Source organism: Podarcis melisellensis (assembly GCF_964234715.1).
Source record: "Podarcis melisellensis genome assembly, chromosome: 6".
NCBI lineage: Eukaryota > Metazoa > Chordata > Lepidosauria > Squamata > Lacertidae > Podarcis > Podarcis melisellensis.
Genome location: NC_138538.1, coordinates 32727414 through 32752341, shown reverse-complemented (window position 1 = coordinate 32752341; position 24928 = coordinate 32727414). Strand labels below are relative to the sequence as shown.

The 24928-nt window shown below is 40.9% G+C and overlaps 1 protein-coding gene across 9 annotated transcripts in view; it reads left to right on the top strand.

The window, feature by feature from the left end:
- Positions 1 to 24928, top strand: part of PPP1R12B (protein phosphatase 1 regulatory subunit 12B) — a 113645-nt gene that overhangs the window by 64394 nt on the left and 24323 nt on the right. The window contains exon 20 of one of the 9 annotated variants that reach the window (XM_081914392.1): positions 12507 to 12668. The exons of the other annotated variants lie outside the window; for them this stretch is intronic. Within the exon in view, the coding sequence (XP_081770518.1) occupies positions 12507 to 12530 (24 nt within the window). The 3' untranslated portion in view covers positions 12531 to 12668. Of the gene's footprint in view, positions 1 to 12506; positions 12669 to 24928 lie in introns of those variants that run through there. 9 annotated transcript variants of the gene reach the window in all.

Genomic DNA, 24928 nt, shown 5'->3' with positions numbered 1-24928 from the left:
ATGTTAGAAGTGAGATAAATAAACAACAGTTGGGTAGTCTTGCTGAAATTTTTGGGTTGGGACTCGTTTTGAATTTTTTCCTCTTACTGTAATAATTTGGCCTGATGTTGATCTTGTGTGAATCTCACATGGAATTATATGTACTGTTAGAAGCCTGCCAGATGGACAGAAAGCTAAGTATTAGCACATGCTCAGAAGCTGGCTTGATTTGAGGGTGGTTTGTGTGTGTGTAAAAAAATGCTACTATGAGGCTGTTATGAAAAGTAAATCTAACTTAATCTATTAAAGGTAAACACACTAAAAATGTAAATCTGTAGCAGCTCATTTCAAAAATGTGGAAAAGTTGCACGTGTGACCTTCTTCTTGTGCAATGCCTGATACAATCCAGTTTATAATTCTGTGGTTGCAACAGGTGACATAAAATTTGTAGAGCATCCATCTGCTAAAGCAGGGATGGGTTCATCCTCAAAATATTGTTGGACTCTAGTTCCCAGCATTCCTGACTATTAGCCATGCTAACATGGACTGATGGGAGTTGGAGGCAAGCAGTCTGTGTTTCCTGTACTTGCAGTAATAATAATAATAATAATAATAATAATAATAATAATAATAATAAGTTTTATTTATATCCCGCCCTCCCCAGCCGAAGCCGGGCTCAGGGCGGCTAACAACATTAAAACAGTACAACATTATAAAACATTATAAAAATGAATTAAAATCAAAATTGATGGCAACCGTAAACTAAAGTTTTGTAAAGATTGCCAAAGGAGGGAGTCAGGCTGCGCCCTGACCAAAGGCCAGGTAAAGAGCATGCTAGGAATACAAACTGAAACTGGATGTGTTTGGAAATTATGTAGTTGGAATTCACCTGTCCTGTGGCGTGAGTTGCTGATCACCTGATTGATTCAAATTCACCATCTTAACTCGTTGGTGTTTTTCTAGTTCTTTTTGAGAATTCAGTGAAATATCTATGCTAATACAGTGGTGCCTCGCAAGACGAAATTAATTCGTTCCGCAAGTCTCTTCGTCTTGCGAGTTTTTCATCTTGCGATGCACGGTTTTCCATAGGAATGCATTGAAAATCAATTAATGCGTTCCTATGGAAACCGCCTTCCCCCCGACCTCTTCTGGCGGGCGGCATTTTAAAATCGCCCGGGACAGCGGAGGACTTCTCCGCTGTCCGGGGTGATTTAAAAGCCCCTGGGAAGGCAGGCAGGGGGGACAAAGACTTTTGCCCCCCGCCTGCCTTCAGAAGAGGTCCAGGACAGGCTTCGCGGACCTCTCCGCAAGCAGCGGGAGCGCTCCTTGCGGAGAGTTGCCAGCGCGCCCAGGCTTCGCGGCCCCGCCGCCCGGCTTCGGGACATCGTTCCGAAGCTGGGCGGCGGGGGGAGGCTTTCTCGCCCCGCCGCCCGGCATCGGGACGATGCCCCGAAGCCGGGCGGCGGGGGGAGGCGTTCCTGCCCCGATGCTGGGCGGCGGGGGGAGGCTTTCCCGCCCCGAAGCCGGGCGGCGGGGGGAGGCGTTCCAGCCCCGCCGCCCGGCATCGGGACGATGCCCCGAAGCCGGGCGGCGGGGGGAGGCTTTCCCGCCCCGCCGCCCGGCTTCGGGACATCGTTCCGATGCCGGGTGGCGGGGGGAGGCTTTCCCGCCCCGAAGCCGGGCGGCGGGAGGAGGTGTCCCCGCCCCGCCGCCAGGCTTCGGAGGAGGTCCGAGGACAGCGGGGAAGACGCGCTGCGCTTCCCCACTGTCCCGGAGATTTCCCTATGGGCTGTCGTCTTGCGAAGCAAGCCCATAGGGAAATTCGTTTTGCGAAGCGCCTCCAAAACGGAAAACCCTTTCGTCTAGCGGGTTTTTCGTCTTGCGAGGCGTTCGTCTTGCGGGGCACCACTGTATTTCAGCTTTAAAGGTGAGTTGAAGGCTTGTGCTGATCTCTTGTATATTTAACACTTGCTTTGTTACAAAAGTGCTACACCTTCTGTTCTCATCGTATACTTAACAGTTCAGCGGAAAGTTTCCCCCCCAATTCACACTGCTACCCTACAGACCTTCCATAAAATCTTCCATTTGCTTTACTGTCATGGTGTTCTGCAAGAGCAAAGTCTTTTATGTGTGCCTGCAATAGCTTTTTGTTTTTCCTGGGATCAGACTACCTAATATGGTGAGGTATGCCCCAGTCAGACACTGCTACAAGTTCCTTTGAAGCAATGGAGTTTGCTTGGTAGTAATGTTAGGTGAGCCTCTAACAGACTAATATGGAAGAGCAACAAATAATGAACAGTAACATGTTGTGCTTTTAACTATTTTTGTAAATAGAACAGTTGTGATGCACAGTTCCTTTTTTGGGAATCCAAAGAGCATTGCCAGAAGATCATTTTTCTTGTTGTTTTATTTCCTAGCAGAGAGGCTGTATAGTACTTGGAAAGCTTTCATCCTGGCTTATGTCCATTGCAGTGTAGGAGAAAAGGCAACTTTTAGATTATGATAAAATAAAATGTTTAATTATGAAAAATGTTGGGGACATACCTTTGAATTACTAGCTTTCTAATAAAGAACCCTGTGCTCAGAAGTAAATTGTAGGCCTGTTTCTCCCACAGTAAATACAGTTAGCAGGATATCAGATTCGTAAGAAGTGAGGACAAAAATGACAGAAAATTCATTGAAGTTGCTGATCTATAGCAGCCTTAAACTGAAAGCCATTCATGTATTTAAGTGTAATTTAGGACTCGTGATCAACCAGGATATGAGGAGCACAGTAAATTAGAATTCTGATATACGGGACCTTGTTGTTTTTTTACACTATTATTTCATATGTGTGTACCTGAGTACGTTCCCATATTTTGTTCAAACTTATGCTCACTCATAGGTGTAGGAAGTAAGTCTTCCATGCTATTTTGCAATCAATCTGATGCTGAACTTAAAACTGCTGAACTTTTAAGCCAAAAATAAAGCTAAGTGGCACCTGGCTAGTTCTGTTTAAAGGCACCTATCATTTTGGGGCAGAATGTTATTGTGTTGGTCTTCATTGCTGCCTGTGAATAAATTATAACTTAAACTAAGAATTGCTGTTGCTGAACCCTTTCCTATCTGGCTCATTACAGTTGGATGGGAATTGAAGTCCAAATGATGGATGGGAAACAGAAAAAAGAAGGTCCAGTTAATGTTTCCAAACATAATTTGTGGAAGTTGGGCGAGCCTTCTCTACCTCAGATATTCAACCTGATGTACTGTGTCAGACTAATAGCCTCTGTAGCCCAGTCTATGTTCTTGGATGATGGCCAGTACTGAGCAAAGCATTACAAAGTGTTCAGTAGCTGCAAGTCTACAGTGGAGTGGTTCGTCTCCTATAAACAAGGCTACTTAAGTCTGTCCCGAGTAGCTTTGTATGTCTTGGGGAAAATTAACTGCAAATGAGAGGGAAATCATTTATCCATTTATTTTAATTTTAAGGGGAATAATGAAATTAGGCTAAGCCTACTGATGAAATAGGGACGCGGGTGGCGCTGTGGGTAAAACCTCAGCGCCTAGGGCTTGCCGATCGCATGGTCGGCGGTTCGAATCCCCTCGGCAGGGTGAGCTCCCGTCTTTCGGTCCCAGCTCCTGCCCACCTAGCAGTTTGAAAGCACCCTTAAGTGCAAGTAGATAAATAGGTACCGCTTTCTAGCGGAAAGGTAAACGGCATTTCCATGTGCTGCGCTGGTGCCGGCTCGCCAGAGCAGCTTCGTCACGCTGGCCACGTGACCCGGAAGTGTCTGCGGACAGCGCTGGCCCGCGACCTCTTAAGTGAGATGGGCGCACAACCCTAGAGTCTGGCAAGACTGGCCCGTACGGGCAGGGGTACCTTTACCTTTACTGATGAAAGGTTTCTTTTCATTATTATTTTTTAAAGTAGAAATCATGAGACCATAATATCTTTAGAAACTTCCTGTGAATGAAACCTATGCTTTCTAAATTACAGTATTTCAAAGTTGAATGTTGCCTTGCTTTGAATATAGTTAATCCTCTGTTTTGTGTGGACCAGGCATCCCCAACCTTTGGCCCTCCAGATGTTTTGGACTACAGTAACCATCATCCCTGACCACTGGTCCTGTTAGCTAGGGATCATGGGAGTTGTAGGCCAAAACATCTGGAGGGCCACAGGTTGGGGATGCCTGGTGTAGACTATTGGGCAGCAGGGTGGGCTGCACCCCCAAAACAGTCCCACTTTGTCCCTAGTGTCCAGGAAAGGGAATGCTTCTAGACCATTGTGATATTTCCCCAGAGCTCAAATGTGTGTTGATGTTGTACTAGTTAACCTGGAGGTCAAAGGTGGAAGATACCAACTCCATCTTATTTATCCTCCATAGCTCAGTGACACAGATCAGGTATATGCCGTATGTTGAGCATATACCCGTAAAATAAAGTATGCAATGAAACAAGCCTATCAATTGAATGGTATGAAAGTTCACTCCTTTTCATTAGCACTGCAGTGAAGTGGAAGTGTGTGAAGTTTTATAGAATAGCACAGCTCTTCTTGAAAGACCCCCACCCTTTTACATTTGTAAAAGAGAAAATGCAGGTGTGGTGTGAGCTGCCCTATTGAGAATGGAAATAACTATCAACAGCAGCTGTCTCTCTATTAAGTATGAATCAGTTAATCATTAGGAGGTTGATGGGAGTTTGGCTGCTTTTCAGGATTTTAATACAATAGACATTAATTAGTATTAGGCACATTTCAGCCCTAACTCATGAGAGTCAAATAATTTACATACATACCTGCCCACACATCCAGCCTGCTGTTCCAGAACTAATGTGTAGGAATTGCAGCCTGTACCAGAGGAAGTTGCAGTACCTTCTCAGTAGTCATGCCCACCCTGTGGAATGCTAAAAGATGTTAAAGAGATAAATAATTATATGACCTTCCATAGACATCTGAAGGAAGCCCTGTATCAGGATGCTTTTAATGTGTGATGTTCTGTTGTGGTGTTTCTGTTGTTCTGTTTCTGTATATCATTTTGGAAGCTACCCAGAGTTGCTGGGGCAACCCAGTCAGATGGGCTAGGTACAAAAAATAAATTATCATCATATTATTATTTTATACCAATCCACGTATATGGTTTAGAATAGCTACAAAGTGCCATCATGAATCCGACAATCTTGTACTGATTACTGAATTCAGACTGCCATGTGGACATTCTACCAAGACTCCTCTCATTGTCTTTCAGGCCCCAAGAATACAGGTTGGTGATGCAACTACTTTTAATAAAGACTACAGCATCACGAATGGATTGGCAGGGGTTTCAGCCCAGTTGGCTTGCAAAGTACCAAATTCATAACATAATCCAATGACTAACCTGTAAAAAAAAGGTTAGTCCACATTGCTGGGTGTGACATCTGGTTTCCTTGCTGCCACAGCCTGCTGTGCAGAAATGTGTTTAGCTTGAAGTTGTTTGCAATAGTGATGTTTGGATTTGATGCTGACTCCTATTTATCTGGACTACTGTAAATTACACCCAATTCTGTGCATGCTCTTTGGTCCGCAAAGTTCCACTGTATTCACTATGACATTCTTCCTCATAAGACTGCATAGGATGGCATTCTTAGTGACTTCAGTGATTTACATGGTTATAAATTAGAACCTTATATTCTGCCTATGTTTAAGTGATGGTTATTTTTCAGAAAGCAATTCTGGAACCTAGAGGAAAGCATATCCCTCTTACTAAAACAACATGGTGTGTTCTGGTATTTGACTTATAGGAAGCACCTGCTTTGTATTCTCGTTCTTTCTGAAGTAATGAATACTGTAAAATTTACTCCTTTTTCTTTACTTTGTTCTTGGTTCTTTTGTTTTAATAGATTTGTTTTTAGGTGAATCTCCTCACAGTATACCAATGCTCTATAGTCATGGTCTTTAGTCCCCGTCACCCCCATAAGGTGGTCAGTTTTTACTATAATTTGCTATATATGTGTATAACTTGGGGTGGGGGTGCAGTAATGTGCTGCCCCTCTGTAGAATCTATTTTTTGACCTCAAGCTCAGGAAATTGCTAGTCCTTTCTATAAACAGATTACTGTTTTTAGTACATGCACATTCTGTTCCTCTTTAGCCACTCACATTTAAAAGAAACTGGCTGTTTCTAAAAGTTGCCGTCTTTAAGTATGATCAAACTTCTGCATGCGCCCAAGTAGGGGATTTTATTGGAGATGAATGAGAAAATGTTCTCTGGGTTACCATCTTTTGCTTCTTCTTTCTTACCAGCTTTATAGATGAACTGAGCAAGAACTATGGTCTGAGGCTATCTTTTAGATATGGAAGATTAGCTGGCTTTGTAGCAGGCCATATGAACTTTTGGACCCAGTACTTTATTCAACAACGATGAAGGAGATTACCTTTAATGATTTATTGTATAGTAGCTGATCAAGGAAGATCTCTGAATTACAGCTGGATTCTTCTGTATTTAATTGCTATGTGGGATCTTCTACTCTAATCCCTTCATTTCCAGGACTTGAGAACCTACTACATGGCAATAAATCAGCACTCAGTACATTGCAGGCAAAGGGCTTTGCTTGTCTTCCTTTTATGGGAAATCACTGCAGTGTTTTTCATCATGTTTATATCTCAGCCTAGTGCCAATTCCCCCCTTCAAAAAATGTTTTACAGTCTCTCTTACAGGACATGAGCTTGCCGTCATACATTAGAATCAAAGACATTATCCCTGTAACAGTACAGCAGAATCATAGGTTACATGAGGGACCTGCCACATAGTGCTGCACTGTGGAGTGATCCTGTTGAGGGTTCCAATCAGCCACGACCTCTTTCAGAATGCAGTACTCCATTCCATTCTCCTGCTTCCTTTATTTCCTGTTTTTTCTTCCCTCCATCAGCCGGCCATCATTTTGTGGCCACTGAGCATGCTCAGCCCTCTTTGGAATTCCCCCACAAGCCTGCTGATAGCCTCCCTTTTTGAATGAATGGTGCCGCCTGAGCTGCCTAAACACCCACATTCATCCCTGAACTTCTGCCACAAAATGTTTTTAAAATAAGTAGTTACTCTTTGTGGAAACTACCAAATGTTTTGACAGTGTTGTTTGCATTTGTAATCAAAATGCATGTTGCTGACCTTTGTTCTAGCCGAGGCCAAGTATAGGAACAAGTCAGTTCAGATCATGCGATGTTTCTTGTCATAAGGGTTTTCCTATGATTGAGGCAGTCTGAGATTTGATGAAATATTTTGCATAGGGCTATCTAGCACTTTACTATCATTTTATTTAAAAGTAAGAAGCAATACTAAAAGTACTTTTTCTGTATTGACTTGAAATGTTTGCGGATAGGATAGCGTGCTGAAACTCTTACACAATCTACATAGTGTGGAATACCTTGTAGTACCATGTGATGAACAATAACAGGGTTGCCGACTTTTGGGGGCCAGTGGGCATACTTGGAATTTTGATAAAACGCCATAGAATTTTGAAAAAGCTGCTTACCAGAGTTATAGCACATAATGACTGTCCCATCTAAAAGGAAAGGAGAGAGAGAAAGCACCACAAGATGAGTGCGGGCAGGCTCCCCATAGCAGTCCCGCATCAGTGGAGAAGAGACTATATCAGCTATCATTACACTCACAGAGAGATGCCCTTTTTACCTTTCCTCTGTTCAGAATGGGTGGTATCGATCATGGTGTCTAATGAAATGCGAGTATGTTTAAAGGGGCTTGTTCAATGTAGTTGACATCAAGCCAGTGCAAAGAGAAACTGAGCAGGAGTCTGCTGCATTGTGAATTTTTACGGGATATTTCCTGAGACCTTTTGTGAGTACCGTATGGGGTGTTGGCTGGCACACTGGTGCCTGTAAGTGATGTGTTGGTGACCCCTGAACTGTGGTACATAAGCTATTTTAACTTCAGTTATCCTGCTTGGATCCCAGAGAAGAACCAGTGTTTCATTTGAGGAATATAAGTAAGAGCACTCTCTAAATTTAAGCTATAGCTCTGAACTGAAAGTTCAGATTCAGGGAAAGAGAGTACAAAGAGATGAAAATAACCCCATAGAATTAGAGGGGAAGGGTTATATATTCACAACCCAGAGGCTATAAGGATCTAGCACATAACTAATCTCGACACAGTATGGAAGCATGTAGATTGTTTAGGAGTTGTTGCTGTTTAGTCGTTTAGTCGTGTCCGACTCTTCGTTACCCCATAGACCAGAGCACGCCAGGCACTCCTGTCTTCCACTGCCTCCCGCAGTTTGGTTAAACTCATGCTGCTAGCTTCGAGAACACTGTCCAACCATCTCTTCCTCTGTCATCCCCTTCTCCTTGTGCCCTCCATCTTTCCCAACATCAGGGTCTTTTCTAGGGAGTCTTCTCTTCTCATGAGGTGGCCGAAGTATTGGAGTCTCAGCTTCAGGATCTGACCTTCCAGTGAGCACTCAGGGCTGATTTCCTTAAGAATGGATTGTTTAGGTAGTGGGGAGAAAAAAACAGGATAGAAAGACTTTGTTACTAAATCTACCGCCTTCCATGTTAAATTTTAGTAGATATGCTAAGAAGAAGAAGAAGAAGAAGAAGAAGAAGAAGAAGAAGAAGAAGAAGAAGAAGAAGATATTACTTGCACTCCGCCCTTCCAACTGGATAGATGGGCACTAGAATGAAGGGAATCAGCTAGAGAGTTATTGTATTGGAAACAGACAATGGGGAAAAGGTGGGAGTCCATGCTTTTTTAGGATGATGTATTTTAAAGCTGTGGGACGCGGGTGGCGCTGTGGGTTAAACTACAGAGCCTAGGACTTCCGATCAGAAGGTCGGTGGTTTGAATCCCTGTGAGGGGGTGAGCTCCCGTTGCTTGGTCCCTGCTCCTGCCAACCTAGCAGTTTGAAAGCACATCAAAGTGCAAGTAGATAAATAGGTACCGCTCCAGCGGGAACGTAAACGGCGTTTCCGTGTGCTGCTCTGGTTCGCCAGAAGCAGCTTAGTCATGCTGGCCACATGACCCAGAAGCTGCAACCCCAGAGTCGGTCACAACTGGACCTAATGGTCAGGGGTCCCTTTACGTTTACCTATTTTAAAACTATGGGAAAGGAAGTTGTGAGTGTAAGGTAGCTCATATCCCATAGTTAGTTTAGCTGACACTTTGGACATCAAGAAGAAATTGATTAAGATTGTCAGGTGGAATAACCAGCATTAACACATCTTATACACATGGTTTAGGTTTCTTGACCTAATAGCTTAAAAGCAGAATTATAAGCAGTCTTCCTTGCCCCTTTCTCCCACTGGCAATATAAGACACAACTATTCTGGCAGAGAAAATCATGAGAGGAAGGAGGGCTGCTCCTGTTATAGTTCATAAATGTTGTGAGCAGGGATGCTGGTGAAGTTTCTGAGTGCAGTTGTGGGAACTCCTAAAAGCCCACCATAGGTACTTTAATATGACTTTGTCATGATAGAAGAGCCCTGATGAAATTTTTCACTGGCTCGGATTAAAATTCCTAGCTCTACATGCCTATCTGTTCTACCCTCCCCACCATTCTGTGATTCCCAGCACACGCCCCTCTCGTCTTTTTAAGCAGCGGCAGAGGTGAGTAACAAGTTATAGAAAAGGAAAGGGATTTTGTTTCACTCCCTCCCCTCCAGGTTCTGATGCAATTGCAGGTGGAATCTTTCTGGAAGTAATCTTTCTGAGCTTCTCAGATATTATAAAAAATAGGTCTTTCCCCCCAGAATACCTTAAATCAGCTCTAAGTTAATTCAAGGCAAGTTTCAGATAGCTCTTCATTGGGAACTTTTGTCAAAAAGTGGGTTATAATAATAATTTAGCAATGATGAATCCACTTTTTAAAAGCTTCATATCTTCTGTCACCCATATTATGTTCTTACAGGACTAATGTGTGGCTATTGAAGTTTGTGGGAAGTACCTTCTGTAGGCTTGGGCACTGGGACTGGTGAATGAGACATAACCAGTGTTTGATGCCTTATTAGTAATAAGATTATACACAGTCACAATGTTGATGTTCCTCCTAGTGATTTGGCATTCCTACTCGGATCACTGAAAGGAAGCACATGGAATTGTGAGTGTTGTTGGCTCAGTTACTTCAGTTACTGTGGAAGAGTAGCAGTCAACATCACACAGTTCATAACTATGGGTAGGCTGATACATTGGGGAAAGGTTTAGGTTTGTAGTAGTTGGGTTGTAACCAGTGAAATTAGTGAGAAGGATGGTCTAGTAAGTTTTATGGGTGATACTGATTTCACAAAGTTTAAGAAGCTCTAGATTGATTTCAGTTCCTTTTTGTCTAAATTGTCTTCAGTTCCTTTCTGTTTAAAATATCAACTGCTCAAAAGGTTTGGACTTTAATTGACAACATGCAGCAGCCTAAACTGAACACTGGCATTAAAAGTTCAGTGTGTTCTAAATTATGCTATCTATTAGCTGTACTTTGTCTTTAAACACACAGCTCTCCTCCCCGCTACCCCGCCCCAGCTCTTTCTAGCAGAGTCTAGCCACTGCTGATTATGAATCACTCCATTGTTCTTGGTATATTGACATAATGTTAGAAAAAAGAAGTGGTGTGTGGAATTTGGAGATCCTTAACTCCACTTTGATGTCAAGCTGGGCTACCTTCAAGTTCTTTTGTATTCTGATACGACCTCTCTTGTCATGAGGTAGGCTACTTGAATAATTTTGTTTGGGAACACAAGCAATCATAGAAGAAAAAGCAGAAGTGCAAGATATTTAAAGAAATGAATTAAGGTTGTTTTGAGATATGGGCCAATTATGCAAATAGTCATATTGGCAGCGTCATATGTATAAGAGACTAAAAGTAATGTGTGTGCTTATTCTTATATTCTAACTCATTGCAAGAAGCTTTGCCTAAGAAAATAGGATTTAAAGCACCTGCTGTTCCCTTTTGTATCTTCAGCTGACTTGCTAATTCGTAGAAATTGTATTTGAATATGATAGTTGCTCTACTAGTTTCTTAATCAGGTTTGGCAAAACTAAATCTTATCAGTTATCTGATTACTCTTTTCACACACACCTCCTGCAGCTGCAGTGTAATAAAAGGTTTTTCCTAAACATATTTATTCCTACCTTACTGTGGAACTTGAACTTGAACCTAAATTTCAGTCCCTTAACTAATCACATAAATTAGATTTTACATAGTTCTGTAATGCAGAGCCAGGCATTTATACTCGGAAGAATACACAGTAAATTACCATTGTTAGCCAACATCCCTCTTGCATATTTTCCCAGTTAAGTACCTGTATGGATATTCGTTAAGCACAGTCATTATAATGCTAAGTGATATTTTCTCATTCTCAATTGTATTTTGACTTGGAGATTATTCAAGTGTTCTGAGAACTAAATAATTATCCCTGGTATTCTTGAGTGCTAATTTGCTAAAGGCAAACTTTATTTTAGGTTTGCTTTTGAATGCTGTTGGAATCCCAAAGAATAGTGCATAGATTGTGTAGGAGATACAAAATGTATCACACCCAAACCTATTTAGCATTAGCTTTACAGCTTGTACTAATTAGCTTTTCAGTGTACTTGTTATACATTCAGCACAAGTGAACCCAATGTTATGATAGAGCTAAAAGGAAATTAGAGTTTGCTTAGGCACACCTATCTAGCAACATGTTCATTTTTACTTAGAATTCAAACTTTTAAGAGATTTTTAACTTTCTTCTCCACAAATTTTGACTGCCTGGCAGTGGCCTAAAATGTGGAGAGAGAAAAAACCTTGTTAAAGAAGAAGCCCTAAATCACCCAAACATGCTAGAAAAACTAGTGGCTGGAACTTAGACCTTGCAGGCAAGCTGAGTTGTGCTCTGACCTCATACTTCGAAGCCATCTGGGCTTTAGGAGCTTTCAGCTTTCTTTCTCCTACAAGTAGCAGCCCAAATCCCAAGTTGAAAGTGAATCTATGCCTTTGGCCTCCCTCCAGCATTCCTCACTGAGCAAGTAAGGATTTGGAATGTCAGAAAATAGCAAGAGGGGAGGGTAGATAGAAGTGTGTGAAGGCGTTCCTAACTTGGAGCATGGAACAAAACACAGTTTCATCTGGACTGCCCCTTTCTGTAGCAGCATTTGTTCCTTATTTGTACTTTCTCCCTAATGATGCAGCCCTGCTCCAGCAACAGAGATCTGCCTCGACAAGGCTGTGGATTTAAAAACTTTTCTGCTAAGGCGTCTTCCTAGCTGGATAAACTAGTAATCTTTAGGCTTTTGCCAATTTTGTTACCGGATTTCGTGCCATCATCGGTTGTTTGGAAATAGTCTGGCTTTGCTGTGTGAAAGCTCTGAATAGCAGAAAATCTTTTGGAAGACCTGAAGGCAGGTTTCAGACCTGACAGTGACATGCTCTAGCACTGTCCTCTGCCAGCAGAAGCTCCTGGGGGTCTGTCTTGTCATGATTATGGAGAACAGCCCACTGTGACATTTGTTTCTGCAGTCGTCAGCCTGGTGCCTAGAAACTTGTAACTTTGAACACTGGCTAAAATACTATAATTGTCAAACTAGTTTCTTCTTGCTTTAGAAGGCACCACCCAGCCGCACATAGTGAGACAGAGGTGAAGAGTTGGATCTTGTTGCTACTGAGAGGTGACCTGTTGCCTTGCCACCACCCTGAATGGACCATGTCGTCCTTGTATACCAGGAGTAAGGAGTTTACTCGAAACAGAAAGTCTCAGTCTGATTCTCCCCCATCGTCTCCTTCCCCGATTGCAAAGACACTCAGAGTAAGCAAAGAGCTTTTCATTTCTGTGTTATATTGTAACTTGCTAAGGGCTGATTATGTTCACAGTGCCTTTCCCCACTTGAGTCTTTCTTTCTGATTCATTTTTCTTCTGAAGGTGTCCCTGTGAAATAAAGCCTTGGCAAAGCTTTTCTGTAGAAGGAGCCTTCAACAGTATAGTTATGTAGGGTCTTCTCATCTTGCTATAGTTACTGATTCAGGGATTATAAGTAAATCACTTGAATTTGCTTCCTATCTCTTCACAGTCAACAGGAACTGCATTTGCTGAATATTTTTACTAGGAGGGCATAGGCTTTGAAATGAAAATGAGGCAAAACCTGAACAGCTTGCTAAACTGCTGTGTGCTTCTTATATTTCACAATATTGCTAGCATTTTGAAGTTTGGACATCTGTCTTATTTGTAAAGGGCTGATGGAATATTATGACATGTAGTACTTTAAAGGTCCAGAAAATAGCCTTTTTGTGAGAGATACTGATAATATCCATAGTTCTAGCTGGCATTATTTTTCAAAGTGTCAAGAGTTCCTGTTTGTAAGAAAGTATTAAAACCTTCTGAACACAAATTGTTTGTGAGTTTTCCTGAATCACTCTTATTTCTTTTCTTTTTTAAATAAAAATGTAGCATGAGTCAATTTGAACATTCTTGCCATTTCTGATTACTTAATGGCACATAGAAACATTTCATACTTGTGTTGCCATGACCAGCAGAGACTTCATACAAATGCAAGTCTGATATTAACACTGCTGTATCGTATTGTAGGTGAGAAATAGTAGGAAGCTGATATAATAATCTAAAGCAGCTGAAATTGAATATGTGCTATCAAAAATTCCAGATGTTTCTTTACATATCAGCAGTCAGCAAAGTGTAGGGAACTGAGTTAGCATTTATGGAAATTCATTTGCTACCTGAATAATGATCCAGAGAAACTGGTGAATTTCCCCTTGTCTCTTTTCCTTGTTTAGATTTCACTTTGATTTTAAAGCAAGCTGACTTTAGTGAGTCTGCATTATTAGCAGCAGACAATTGTGATCTGGTACACTGAAAATTATCTTAGTATTTACCACGACATAAAAGCCTGTTAGATGCTCTTATGATTATAACTTACTGTGCTTCCAAAGAAGAAAACTGGGAAGTAGCTATATATTTAAATTTAGTAACAGCTCTGCAGTACATCTTAGCTGTAACTAAACATAATGCTGCCTACCTATTTTATGATGCATGTCTTAACTTGATGTGTAAGTGGGTCATTTTGAGAAAAAATGTATAAGTAATTGCATAGCATTTTCATGCATTTGGAGTCACAAAGAACATTTTAAGGTAATTTTGGTTAAGGATTAACTTCCTGAGAAACTACGGGGTCAATGGCAACTTTAAAGATTTTGTTTAAAGTTGTAATGTACCTTTCCTAGTGCCATTCCTTATGTCAGGGGCTCATGTATTAATGGCTAAGCAAAGATCTTCAATTTTATTTATCATCCATGAGGATACCTGCTTAGCTTTCTCATCTCTTGCACTACTTCTTCACTTGAACCCACTTTTGCTGTGCTTCACATCTCTCATCCAGCTTCCCCACTCTCACTTTTGTTCTACTTTGTGGCTCTTTAGGTGTCAGGAAGGGATTTGTGACCTCACTCATCCCTTTTCTGCAATTCCAGTTTGAGAAACACTGGGCGACAGGCATGTAAAGGCGCCATATAGAGAGAGAGAGGCTCCTTTCTGTACACTTGATTGCTTAATTGGGCAATTTTCCTCATCTGTCAATTAAACTGCTTATTAGGATCTATTGTTAAGCAATTAAATCACTCCTTCATACTCTGGAGAGCTCTTGTTGTACTGAAACAGTAAACAAGTTAATCATGCTTCCATCACCTACACACCTTTCACTAGTTTTGTCTTATACACGCACTAGTTCATTTCACAAAAGTATGCCTCAAAATCCATGAAAGGCTTTTTTTTTTTTGTATGTGGGACCGAAGCTTGTTCACTTAGGTAATTAGTATGCCCGTTGAGATAACTTTACATCTTCACAAAATAAACCTGTAATAGAAATCAATTGCATGCATATTCTGAAGTGATTGAGTCTTCGTACAACTTCCAGCATTCTTCTTAGCTCTCTGCATGTGAGTCAGTCTCTCAGACAGTTGGCGTTTGCATGAAGTTATTGCTGTTCATGCAGCAGGGTAAAGTATACAGAAAGGGAAAAACAGGTTTTCCTCATGCTCTGACTGCCGTATTAGGAGATGTGTAGGAAGGTTCTTCTAGAGCTAATTGAGCCGTCACGCTGATTTTCCTTTTGCTGGTCTTTCCCCGTGGTTTGACTTGTTTGCTTCAAATGAATCTTGACACTTTGCTCTGCTAGTGTTTCTTTGCAGTGCACCTGCTTTCTCTGACTATGTAGAGCTGGTGTATGTATAGTATTTTCTTTCAGCAGCATAATGGACTGCAGGACGTTTAGTTCCATTTTCCACTCCATGGTTGAAAGACTAGATACTAAATCATGAGCCTTGAAGATCTGAATTGTAGGGAGGTGACAGTTGGCTGGGAAGAGAAGCTATCAAAAAGGATAGTTTGACCATACAGAGTGGGCATAAATGCTTGAATTAATTATCTCATACTCTTATTGACAAATTGCATGAACAGGATTCAAGTTGTTTTCTCACAAATGTTATGCCATGGCAGTGGGAGATCAGATTGTTAACTTAGTTAAGTGTCTGTTAGTAGCTACTACCAAGGTGCCAAATTTGTTCTTAGTTGCCTTCCTGCAAAAGTAAAAGTAAAATCTTACTGTACTTTTTAAACCCTGAAACACTATTGTAAGGATGCAGAGGGGTGAACAATGACATCCTCTTTTAAGTTTCCCTTGCAGAAGGTTGCCCCACTGCAAAAGCAGAAGTGTGTCTCTAAATATTCCACAATCCAAAAATGCTTCTAAAGGAAAATATTTTAGAGAGGAAATGATACCAATGCATATGCATGTTTTTGCCCCCTCTCTATGTCTACTCTATTTGCGTCTACTGATCCCCATGCCTCCTATTTGAACTTTAAAATTTAAAAAACAGTTTGAGGGATTGGTTAGAAGGCAGAAATTTGGTGCATGTATAGAGCGCTGAAAATGGCTTATTTGAGCACCTTATCTTTGTACTAAATAGGTTAATAATTCTAAAATACAACTAATTTTAATAATAACAGTAAACCACTATCAGTTCACATTTCAGATACAGTGACCATTGGTAGATGAATCTTACATTGAATTTAAGTTGATATGAGCCTTTCAGATGGTATCCACGTGAGGTTTACATCTATATTAAATATGTTCAGGTGTAGCCATAGGAATCCTGTGGCCCTTGGATGTTGTTGGACTTCATCTCCTGTCATCCCTGATCATTGACCGTGCTGTCTGGGTGTGATAGGAACTGGAGTCATCCTGCCTGCCTGAATAGCTCAGTTAGTTAGAGCGTGGTACTGATAATGCTAAGGTTGCAGGTTCAATCCCTGTATAGGACAGCTGCATATTCCTGCCTTGCAGGGGGTTGGACTAGATGATCCACAGGGTCCCTTTCAAATCTATGATTCTATGATTCTGTGATTCTATGAACATTATGAGGGCAACAAGTTTACTCCATCTGGATTATAGGGTTCCAGCTGTTCAAAATATTTGGACAGGACTTTGTTACTAGAATACCCAGATTCAAATCTTAGATGTAGATCTACATGTAGATGTAGAGATAACTCTCTACTGGGATGAAATACTCATGTTTTAATACTTATAATGGGAACAACAAGGTATTTTGAAAATCTTTTGTAAAAGGACAGCATATTGCACATCTGTATATATTATTCATGACAATATATTAATCTTAAACATATTAACCTTACCCCATTGTGATGCCCATTGTTCCAAATCACTGAAAACTTCGTTCATGAACCTATTCAGATTCAATATAATCATTTGAGAAATATCCAAAATACCTAAATAAGTTAAAACCCTGTTCACCAACAAAATGGCCAGTTAGCAAATAAGGTATTTCAGATTTTGATTAATTAATTGTATACCCTGACATTCTATCAAAACTATTTTTATTAAATAATGTTGCATTGAAGACTTTGTTTCCTTTGTTGCTCTCTGCCCTGTGCAACATGGCTCCAAGACAATTCCTTTTCTACTAGTATGGCCCATCCATTCAGTTCTTAGTAATAGATAATGCAGAACTCATTTTTACTTATGGGTCCCCCCCCCTTTAAGTCATTTTAAGGCAACAATTCTACAACTATAATTGACTTGACATAAGCCAGACCTAGACCTTCAGAGACTTAACATCAAAGTTCTGCATTGAGCTACAGAACAACTGTTAACATTCAAGACAGCCACTAAACAAATCTGGCACACATTTCCAGTATCCTACACTGCTGGAGGCCTGAAGCTCAGTAAGAAGCATTAATGAATAGCCAACTTTTAGGACTGCCAGTTGTAAAGCTGAGTTTTGTTTGAAGTGCTTTTACACATCAGTTATCCCTTTTTTGTTTTTCATTTTTTTGTGTCATAAAGAAGTAATAAAGACTAACCAAATAGGTGCTGAGTGCATAGGGAAACTAGGCTCCGTTGACTGACACTTCCTTTTGCTGTGCATCTCATGGCAAATTGAACCAGACTTGAAGGAATGCTTCTCTAGTGTCAATAGCAATCTGCCTTTAGTTCAAGAGGCAATTTCCAGCTGCTAGCACTGTATAGCAGAGGGCCTGGTTCTCATGATGTACATGGCTCTACCTTGGCTCTGAGCTGTGGGCACTTAAAATGTGGTATACTCATAGTAGACTTATTGAAATGAATGAACCTAGACTCCCAGCCTGGCAGAGAATGGCCTTTGCACTTGTGTCCCCAAAGAACCAACCTGAGAGAGCATACAATGACTAAAATGTTGCACTACAGCAGTATAGTGGCCATCCTCATTAGATTTGAACCACCTTACAGGAAATGTAAGCGTATTTCATTCTTCTGTAATACAGTGGTACCTCGAGTTATATACGCTTCAGGTTACATACGCTTCAGGTTACAGACTCTGCTAACCCAGAAATAGAACCTCAGGTTAAGAACTTTGCTTCAGGATGAGAACAGAAATCGTGCTCCAGTGGCACGGCAGCAGCAGGAAGCACCATTAGCTAAAGTGGTGCTTCAGGTTAAGAACAGTTTCAGGTTAAGAACGGACCTCTGGAACGAATTAAGTACGTAACCTGAGGTACCACTGTAAAAAGATATTTTCCAGTGGGTGGGATAAAAGAAGGCACAGCCTTATAACCCTTCTCACGATGAACTGAAGGGAGGCCCTGCATCTTCTGTGAATGCCTGCATTTTATCTCTCTTGATACTGTCTTTCTGGAGAGCTTTAGATTTTATTGTCGGGTGGAATGTTTGCTCAATAGCATTTTTCTTTAAAGTGGTCAAGTAGGTAGGTTTCTGAATTCTGACCTTTTCTGAAGTTAAATAAAGTTCATCTTGATATTGTGTGTAGCGTTGTCTATCCTTAGGTTTGATGCTAATGAAGTGCAGCTGCACAGACCTTGAAGAGGCAGCTGGGGAAACTGAGGCAAAAGACAGAAATAATAAAGCCTTTTAATACTCCAGTGTTTCGGTCCTACTTGAGTGCTGTATTGGAACCATGTGCTAGTCAGATGTAGATGCCAGTTAGAATTACAGAACTTACTTCAAATTAAACAAGTTCTGTTTCTGTTGTGAATACCATAAGCTCTTCAACTAGATGGTGGGAACTGCCATTCATAACAACTAATCCTTTATGTTCTAGCAAAACCAAACCAAAACAACCAGGGATTTTTCTGTTAAATCCATTGATTTATAGCTCCTGAAAAATCATGCTTTGTGTTAAACATATTGGGGTTATTCAAAGGTTGCTCAGTTACCCTGGGTTATTAATCACATGGATAGGATTGGAGATCCTTGTGCTAAGAGCTGAGAACACTGACTGGGTTTGAGAAATACATTGGGTGACCTTGGCTACCCAGTACCTTGGCTTCTAAGTCCTCTGTCAAATCTCCAGTTTTTCACAGCACAGCTAACATAAAATGACTGCTTGTCATGCCCAGTAATCTTTGTCAGAATGGGCATCATTGTGCTCAGACTAGTAAATAGTAGTTAAGTTTTTACCCTTCAAAGATGGAGTTTAAAAGAGAACAGGGAGTGCAGTAATTGTTCATGGAACAAGGTATGCAGTCCTTATTGTACTAATAGTAGAGTACAGTTGCATCCTGTAACCCTTTCCCGTGCAGAAAGACAGAAAAGCTCCATGAAGATTTAATGCTAAGCTATGCCACCTGTTTTTTAACATTGGCATCGAATAAAAATCTTGTCCATTCATGCATATTTAAACTCTTCTTTTCAGCTTTTGTGAATAAAATTCATGGCCTATAAATCAGTCTTAAGTAAAATAGCATTCTTCTTGCCTAAAACAAGACAATTCATGGTCTGGGAGATTACTATAATGACATGGCTTCTATGGACTAAGACCATCCTTCCCTGAAGTTTCCACCTCATCTTAGCTGCAGTTGGTTAAGCTTTGAGCTGGGATGAAAGTCTATTGTAGAAAAATTGCTCTATGTTTCAGCCAGTTTTGAACATGATAATTTTTTATAAGAGGTGGTTCAGCTACTTGGTCAAGAACAAGCTTGTACATTTGGTTTTGTTTTGGAGCTTCAGGAAGTTATCTGAAAATAGTCGCTTGAACTGAGTCATTAAGTTACTTTTCAACATGACTTAAAACTTTTCTGTGAGAAATGGAAGAAGACAGCTCAGTTGAAACTGTGAACCAAGTTGGCAAGTATTTTTGCACCTTCCAAAAGACCACCTTTGGTAACTTTTCAGTGAGTCAAAAGGGTGTAAAATTGTTCTGAGGACAGAGAAGAGGGATCATTCTAAGGACCTAAGCCATCAATGAAGCAACAGAGCCAGTGTTCTCTGGGTTGCCAAAGTTCATGTGTAAGCAGTGAAATCTCAGTGCATGAAAATAGATTTTCTGGTCCAGGAGCAGAGAAGCAGGCTTAGTGTTCATCTATTGCTTACTGAATAAAGAGCAGCAGCTTAAATAAGATACCTGTCCAGATGACAGGCTATCAATCCTCACTGGATCGCTTCCAATATAATGTGTATCCCCATCCTCATTCTGTGGCTGTTAACTGGGTGAACAGACTCAGAATATAACAGTGGTTCCTTATTGATCTAAAAATGCATGTATAATGTAAACTACTTCAGTTATGAAACCATTCGCCAGAAAAGCTCAAGAAAGTACAAGAAGCACTAGAATATCTGCTCAGATGCAGAATGTTATCATTCTTCCCAAAGCAGTTGAGAAAATAGCTTAGGTTTTTTTCTGTCCTGTTCATCAGTATGTATTTTTCAACCAGTGTTCCATCTTCTCATTAGTGTTACCTGGGTTTGTTTCACTGGTTATTTTGCTACTGGACATTTTTAAATTTTTATTATTATTTTAAGTTATGTATATGTACATTTTGAGTACAGTATAGTACCACTTATATATGCTGAACTCCCATCATCCCAGACCACTGACCATACTAGCTGGGACTGATAGAAACTGTGGTTCAGCAACATCTGGAGGGCCAGAATTTAGCTACCTGGGCAGTAAGTGATTGGTGCATAGGTGTAGGCTCCAGATCACCTGTCTCCTTAGTCCAATGGGATTGCTTGGTTTACTGCAGTCCACCAATAGTTTCTTTGCTTGCCACCATAGTGGGGCACACAAGAAGCATAATTTCACTTGTGTGCCATTGTGTTTTTCTTGCCCTTTCCATTCAGAGCTAAAACAATGTTGCTTTCCCAAGTGACATTGCTACACAGCTTAACCTTGCTGTGTGACACCATGGTGCTGTCATGTTAGCTACATGATCCCTGATATGCTAGAAATATGTAGTTTGCAGGAAATAAACTTTAATGAATGGTGCTGAAGCAGTTTCCAGAAAGGACTGTGAACAGGACAAGATAAGCATGAAAACCTTGGAGGGAAAAAACATTTTTGGCGGGGGCGGGGAGTTCAGTCAACCATCAATCCATTGTTTGATTTTTTTAAAAAAAAACTTCATTCACTCATATAAGGGCAGTAATTAATTCACAAAAATGCAAAATAGATTCTGCTATGCAGTCTAAGTAAGTCTTGTTTTCTGTTAGCTCAGCCAGTTGGAGAGGAGCATAAATGTTGGAAACATTCTAGTTTGCAAAACATGTAAATATCATACTTTCCCTCCCCTTTCCTTCCTTTTGGGGTCAGATGTTGGCCACAGAAGAAAGCATTTGCAGCCAATTAAGCCAGTTTCTCTTTTGGCAGGAGACTTCAGCTGTTCATGCCTCAGTCTTTTAAAATTGCATAGCTGCAAAAGGAGCATGGTTTTAATTACACTTACGCCATCTGTAGAACCTTTTGAGTTTAAAAGTAGGACTCTAATGTTCCATAATCCTGCATATATCTACAATCAAAATTCTATGCTTTTCCTGGCTCTTTACAATCGTTTTGTTTTCCAAATTCACAGAATAATTGCCAATACCTAACCCTGTTCTTCTACATTAAAAACAGAAATGAAGTATGTATGGTAAAAGAAAAAGCTATGCAGCAACTTATTTGCCCCTTTCTGTTTATTTTACTATCTGCTGCTACAGGTTCACAGTTAGGTCAGCTAAGCCCAATTTTATGAAGTTTTCTCTCAGGGTTTTTCTACATGAGAATTAATTCTGGAAACTCACGCATGCACATTGTGGTTTTTTGTTTCTTTGCACCATTCATATGACATCAGTGTCATCAAAATTCCATCTCTTCATCTTTAGTCATTTAATCCAAATTTATCCATTCTGTAAGAAATCTGGCAAGTATAACATATGCAATCATTGCTGGTGTGGAGTCCTGTCAGCAGATTCATTAATGGGTGATTTATTATGTGCGTGGTGGGTGGCTTCTACTGTCACAGGGCTGTGTGTGCTTGCTTCTCACCTGAGCACAATCCTTTTCATTTATAGCAACGCCTATAACTACTGATTGCTGCCTGTTTTGAATTACAACACCCCAGCTAGGAGGAGCTCATGTCTCCATTTTGTCCATTGTGAAACATGATAACCCAAGGCTTTGCTTTTTTTTACTCTTGCATGCTTCTTGGGTTTTCTTTGGGCTTTTTGTTAAAGGTGTGCATGCACAAGTGAAGAAAGACTTATGTATGTGCCCAGAATAGGCAAAGGGGGAGGAGTGATTGAGGTGAAGGACAACACAAATTGGATGCCCATATTCAAGGTATTTCATGGGCACACATGGATTGGGGGGCAGGGATGGAGAGCATCAATAACTTATCTTGCAGGGGGGGGGGGGGGGAAGAACAGTGGAAGTGCCCCTGCCTCCACTCAAAAAACAAACTCAAGCATAGGAGATTATTGTCTTTATCAGGGGTCAGCGGGATGCGGGTGGCGCTGTGGGTAAAACCTCAGTGCCTAGGACTTGCCGATTGCATGGTCAGCGGTTTGAATCCCCGCGACGGGGTGAGCTCCCGTCTTTCGGTCCCAGCTCCTGCCCACCTAGCAGTTCGAAAGCACCCCTAAGTGGGAAGGTAAACGGCGTTTCCGTGTGCTGCACTGGTGCTGGCTCGCCAGAGCAGCTTCGTCACGCTGGCCACGTGACCCGGAAGTGTCTCCGGACAGCGCTGGCCGCCGGCCTCTTAAGTGAGATGGGCGCACAACCTTAGAGTCGGACACGACTGGCCCGTACGGGCAGGGGTACCTTTATCTTTATCAGGGGTCAGCAAGGCTCACCGTCCATGGGCCGGGTCACTCCAGTGGAGATCGTCCGTGGGCTGGACCAGCACAGCGCCATGCCAGAAATCGCATCTGCACATGTCCGTGGTGCCCCGGAAATCACTTCTGTGCATGCCCAGACACTGCAAATGATTTCCGCTATCTGCGCGTGCGCAGATGCGATTTCCAGCGTGGCTTGGTGAGTCCCTGTGCTCCTCTATGCTGGTTTAGTGCAGCACACGGGGGACTCACTGAGCGGGCGGCTCGGTTTGGAGGCAGTTCGTGGGCCGGTAAAATGGTCTTTGTAGGCCGCATCCAGCCCATGGACCGCATGTTGCCAACCCCTGGTCTTTATGATGTAATTCTAATTTATAAAATTCACATAAAGTGTAGTTTGCACGTATGTCTATTTATGTAGTACATTTTACCTAAGTTTATTCAAGAGAGAGAGAGAAATTGAGCTCCATACATGTTGTTTATACAGGGTGGTATTCATATCAGTTGCTCTTGCTGGGATTTGTTAAATGTGAGTTTCTTCAAGAAGTAGGAAATGAGTTTCTTTTCTCATCTCAAGAGGGGGAAAAAACATTTGCCAATCATTTTTTCCTCTCTCCCAAGAAAGCTTGTAGTCAGTTGTGCTGGCCTCGTGATGTGAACTGCTTAGGAACCTTGATTAAAATGTAGCCATTACCAACAGCTGCAGTAATGTCAAGAGTTGGCTTTGCTTTCTAAATAAATTCATAACACAGCTGCTCAGAGAAAGTTCGCTTTTGTCCCAACCTTAGTTTTCATAAACTTAATCATGAAATCTTGGTTTATGTGGGATACAAATAGGCCAAGCGTGTCCAAGGATTCCAAGTACTGGAAAAGGTCTAAGCTTTCCAAGGAGCAACATCTGAAATGTCAAATCACTTCCTGTAACTTGTTAAGTTTTTATTCACTTGGGTAACTCGACAATGCATCAGTTACAAGTCCCACTGCTTCAGTGGAACTTGCTTCCAAGAAAGTGTGGTTAGAATTACATCCTTTAGCTTAAAATTTATTATTATTATTATTACATTCTGTTTCCTGGGTTCAGCCTGGTCTTATTTTACCTTTTACATACACCATGTCTGAACTGGTAGAATGTCTTTTTATGACATAAAATTGTCATTTTATCCTCACAGTGTTTTCACTTAGAATGCTCAGAAATTGGACAAAGGTCCGGTGAGATTCTGTTAGGAGAAAGATTCCATATATTGTCTCAGTTAGACTTCATTGAAATTGCAGATTATGGTTTTCATTTTGCTAGAAGCGATTCATATATGACAAACTTTTCTTTGAATACGTGGTGTACTTCACTAAAACTTGTACGAAACAGTCCTCCCCTCACCCACAAATTGGCAATGTAACTTTAACAAAATACACACATGTATGTATTTCTATCATATACATCCCTGTTTCTCCTCTCTCACCTGTTTGAAGAGTTTCTTCATGTTCTAAAACATAAATATTTAGGTTGTAGTACTTGCTAATCTTAAAATATAGTGGATTAGGTCTACAAATTTGACTTAGTATGAAAAGCTGTCATTAAAAGAGATTAGCAGATGAATATGCAGTGTGCTAAATGAATTTTGACATGAGTGACTTTTTTGCAGTCTTCAGACCGGGAAAGTGGTGATAAATGAATACTTTGGACCAATAAGTACACAATAGGAAGCAGGTTTCTGTACTACAGTGTGAAATTCTAGGAAGCAAAGTACTTCCTAGAATTTGGGGACTTTCAGAACAAATTGCTAGTTAAAATAAATACAATCTTTAGAAGTGCCCGTAAAACTAGATTTAACTTCTAAATTACGAGTATTTTATGATGGTCCTAAGAGTTACTATGGCCCAATATGGATGAATGGTGATACTGAACTTAGGATATCTGGTTCAAACAGCTTTTTTGGTCAGACTCGTGAGGAAACCATGAGCAAGTTGTGCCTCGGCTTCAAATTTCCCAGTATGGAAAATAGAAAAAATAATGGCCCGCCTCGGAGAAGAGTATTTATTATTTTATTGTTTAAATTTGTCTTTTGCTTTTCCATATGAATGTGCTCAAAGCTGCTCACAACAGAACAGCAAAAATGTTATTTAATGTGTCATTATAGCAATCAAATGCTAAATTATTTCAAAATGTAACAACACTCTAACAAATAAGTCAAATGAATGCATCAGGACTAGCAGCAGTTGCACATCGACATGTGATAGATTATATTTGGGATTAGTATTAAGCTTAGTGCTTTTCATTTAAAAGACCTCTAAATGAACGTAGAAAAAGAAGGCGGTGTTCACAAATCTCAGCATTGTGGTTGTGGGAATGTAAACCAAGGTTCACCCTTCCCTTCCCGAGGTCTAATGGAATTATTCAATTAATATTTGGATCATGCT